The 4817-nt window shown below is 31.1% G+C and overlaps 1 protein-coding gene across 1 annotated transcript; it reads left to right on the top strand.

The window, feature by feature from the left end:
• Positions 1-2957: 2957 nt before the first annotated feature.
• On the top strand, positions 2958-3353 carry LOC100159779. The gene has a single exon (XM_008191055.1). It carries the CDS (start codon positions 2958-2960, stop codon positions 3351-3353), a length of 396 nt encoding a protein of 131 aa, XP_008189277.1.
• Positions 3354-4817: the final 1464 nt, after the last annotated feature.

Consider the following 4817-nt stretch of genomic DNA (forward strand, 5'->3'; position numbering starts at 1 on the left):
TTTTTACCTTTTTTTGAAGTTGTTTTTAGGATTTAAAAATTAAGATATTAGAAATAAGACTACAATTTTCAATTTAGATCATAAGTGTTTTTACTATAAAACCACTCAGTAAACCATATTCTTTGAATGTGCAAACATGTTTTTTAATTAATTTTCAACGAGATATTTGTTTATGACACGTCCTCATAATCGTAATTAAAATTTAACCTAACCAATAAATCAAAATTAAAAAAAGATACTGAAGTTGAAAATCAAAGCATTGCTACTATCCCAAAAGATGATGACAGACACAAAAACCAAAAAAACACACATCATTGTAAAACGTATATTTACATTCATCGTTCAGCTCAGAATCTAAAAATTAAATGTATCTAGTATACCTATTTTAGTGCTCGAATTGGGGGGACAAAAGGGGCCGGAGCTCCTTATCAATTTTTTTTTATAATTTGAGCAAACCCCTTCTAATTATCTTTTTTGGAACGGGGTGATGGAATGTTTTATTTTCTTGAAATAATATTTATTTTTTTTATTTCGTGTTTTCGTGAAGTTGTATACCTACTTAATAAGATATTAATATTAAATGTATGGTTTTTGTTTTGATAATTGATAATAAGTTTTGAGTAATTGAAAAAAGACGCGTGATGTCATTAGGCACTTTTTTTCGTAATCGCCTATCTTAAGTATACGTCATACATGTAAAAGTTCCTCGTTTCGCACAACGATTTAGCAATTAAAAAAAATTTTATTTTTGAAATTTAATTTACGTCTAAATGTGTGGTTTTATGTGCTTAGGACGATACAATCGTCAGAATTTAAATATACCTTACGTTTAATTTTTTTAATATTAAAAGAATTATTTAAAAATATTTTTAAATTTTTATTTTATATAGATATAATGTTGATAAGCCCGCTGCCTTTATTCTTGTTGCTTCTTCGAGCGAGTGACATTGTGTACTGATAGATTTATCATCAATGCTCAGTTATTTATATAAAAATGAAGTTAATCAAACAAGATTTAAAACTAACAGTTGAAAACGTGGACCCGCCACATCGTTTAATAAACAAAGACATGGAACGCTTCTACCTAATACGATACGAGCGCTTATCGTGGGACCTTCTGGCTGCGGAAAAACAAATTTAATTTTCACTTTATTAACTAATATAAACGGAATACGATTTCACAACCTAAATATAAAATGCTTAGCGATATATTATCTGACATTGAAGGAATAAAATTATTCACGTTCTATGAAAACGAAAAAGTTATAGCACCCGAAGAAGCTTTGCCAAATTCTGTATTTATTTTTGACGATATTGTTTCTGAAAACCAAAATATCGCAAGAACTTACTTTTCCAGAGCAAGGCATAATTTAATAGACGTTTGCTACCTGGCTCAGAGTTATTCAAAAGTACCAAAACAACTTTTGCGTGATAACGCTAATTTTATCGTGTTATTTAAACGAGACGAAACTAATTTAAAGCATGTATACAATGAGCATTGCTCTGGCGATATGTCATATTCAGAGTTTAAAGACTTAAGTACATCGTGTTGGAGTCGGGGGAGATTCGAGTTTATCGTAATAAACAAAGACTGTGAACGTGACAACGGTCGATATCGCCATGGATTTGACACATTTGTCGTTATATAAAGCGATGTTTTTATAAAAATACCTCATTCACAGACATGGCTGCTAACTGTGAGGTACTCGGAGAATTGATTAAAGCCAAAGAAAATATTTAACGCAAGTATGTAGCATTAAAACACGGAAAAGCCGACATTCACTCAATAGTATCAGAAACGTTAAGTCCGATTATTGAACCTTTGAACAAGATAAATCCTGCAACATTTCAAACCCAACTTGGAAAAGACTCTCAAGATTTGAAGCATTCTGAAATAAACTACACAGACGATTCGCTAGCTTTTAAAATAAACGATTGGTTTAAGTCTTACGATATAGACAAAACGTATGGACCTAAAATACGACCAAACGGTAGTGAACACTTGGGTAAAAAAGAAATTAATCTTGTTGACAATACGTCGATTGTTAAAGATACTTCATACCCGCTAACACAAGGACTTGGTAATTTAGTATTTTCGAAATTTCCAAAATTATACACCAAAAACGATTTAGAAACATATAAATCTATATTAATTCAAACATCGGCGCATCTAAAAGCTGACGGGAAAGAAATTAAAAAAGGTGGAAATAAATATTATGATATAATCCAACATTTATTTCTATCGGATAGAGGCTTATCTATGAAATTAAAAAAACATAGTTTAGCATACTGGAACGATCCTAACGAACTAGTCGATAGATTGCAGTTACTATTAGCGTCAAAAGTGGCTGGTGATACAGGTGTTTCGAACGAAATAATATCCATTTTCGAAGAATTACATGAAGCGGGAATAATAAAACGAATTCCAAATGTCTAAACGTGATATAGCGAACGAACTACACAAACCTGCTAGAAAAAATTATACAAGGCGCAGAGTTAATCTTTATAGCAAAAACGATCTATGGCAGGCCGACTTGGTCGAAATGATTCCATATTCAAAACAAAACCAGGGATTCAAGTATATTTTGTGCGTTATAGACTGCTTTACGAAATATGCCTGGGCCATAGGATTAAAATCCAAAACTGCTAAAGAAGTTTCAAACGCAATGTCTAAAATACTGCTTAAATGCACACCGAAACTATTACAGCTTGACAATGGTAAAGAATTTTACAATTCTACATTCGACGCATTGATGAGGAAGCACTACATACATAAATATTCGACTTATAGTACTATGAAAGCGTGTATTGTAGACGTTTCAACCGCACATTAAAAGAAAAAATGTTTAGAGAGTTTACGGCACGTGGTTTGCACGATGGATACTTACCTTACCTTACCTTACTTACCTACTTACTTCATGATACGATATAATAATTCAAAACATAAGACAATAGGAATGACTCCAGTGCATACTGATACAAATCCGGCGGCTGTCGTAATAAAACAACAGAAAATTATTAATGGAACAATTAAATTCAATATAGGTGATAACGTTCGTATAAGCACATATAAAGGTGTATTTGCAAAAGGTTATTTGCGTAGTTGGTCTACAGAAATATTTAAAATTATTAAAGTAAACGATACGATACCTACTACTTATCTGTTACAAGATTATACTGGAAACCCGATTGCTGGTTGCTTTTATTCAGAAGAAATATTGAAAACAAATTTCCCAAATGACTTTTTAGTAGAGAAAATTGTACGTAAGAAGGGGAATCTAATGTTTGTGAAATGGCTCGGGTTTGATAATACACATAATAGCTGGATAAATACAAGTGACATTAGAAAATAGATCAGTCTAGCTACAGACATGAACGTGTTTGGTAGTTCTCAGTCTAGTGAAACAAAAAAAAATATTTCAAATCTCGAACAGTCGATCAAATCGGTTTCGAATAAATTAGATAAAATTGAGAATTTACTCGAAGAAAACCATAAATCCGTGCAAATTCAAGAAGAACAAATACAATTAATGTGTGTACGAATAACTGAGCATATGACAAGAGGCGAAGTATCATTACAATCAATCAAAAAAAGTACAGAAGCGTTGAAAAAAATATTACCTACTATACTCAGTCGTCTTAATAATATTGAAACTTATTTTAAAGATAAGCCATAATGTCTTCCGCCATCTTGGACATGCAATGCATACTTGGCGTGCAAAATAAATATATAATTAAAGAAATGTCTATAGTAGACACGGTAACATGGGCGACCAAACACTGGATTTTCAAACATTCAAAATCCATAGAGGATAACAAAAGTCGTAAAACCAACAAGTGGCTGGAACGTAATTATCATCAACTATCTATGGAATACGGTGATATCGAGTATGAAGAAGTCGGTAAAATATTGAATTCATTAAAATTCAGATGCATTTACGTCAAAGGCGAACAGAAAAAACAAGTTCTTACGGAGTATATACCACACGTCGCACTCATCATCATTGAAGACTTGGGCTGTCCTCGTTTGGATCAAATATGACGAAACTCTACCTTGTTGTATTTTTCATATGAAATTTAATCCTAAACAATGTACATTTTATAAAGTTTTTGCTTTAAGAAAACGATTTATCAATAATTCTTAAAAATTGTGAATGTATGTACATTTTATTTAATAAACATAATATTATATTTTAACATTGTTTTTTATTTATATATTATTTTGCATTGGTATTTACAATATATAACAATTAATAGAATAATATTTACAATAAGCAATATACAACCAAACTATACAAATATATATATACATAGTATTTACAAATTAGAAATATATACAGTTTAAAAACAAATTATTTAGACATGCATTCCTGTAGAAGTAATCTCATCAAATCTTTATCAGATTCCTCCCACTCACGCCCAGCAACGTCTACTGTAAACTCATGATCTGGCCATTCAACAGTCTCCTCATCTTCAGTTTCAAGTTCGTCTTTCCTATAAAATTATAAATATCATAAGTAAGATAATTAAAAAAAAAATACAATTGTATTAACTTACTCTAAACTATAATGTCCATACTCCATATGCCAATGTATGTATTTTATCCTCTAGAACCACTCTCTTATCATCAAAGTTATTCAGTGTTAATTTATTTGTTTTGATTGTCATTAGCTTGTGCTTAAACGATCGTATGGAAACATTCTCTCTATTGAAATTCATCTCCTCCACACCAAACAAACAATATTTGTGATCGTTGAATGTCATATGGTTCTTAACCACATGCTGTCTTATCCCCTTGGCTTTGATTTTCTCCTTTC

Source organism: Acyrthosiphon pisum, chromosome X (assembly GCF_005508785.2).
Source record: "Acyrthosiphon pisum isolate AL4f chromosome X, pea_aphid_22Mar2018_4r6ur, whole genome shotgun sequence".
NCBI classification, from domain to species: domain Eukaryota; kingdom Metazoa; phylum Arthropoda; class Insecta; order Hemiptera; family Aphididae; genus Acyrthosiphon; species Acyrthosiphon pisum.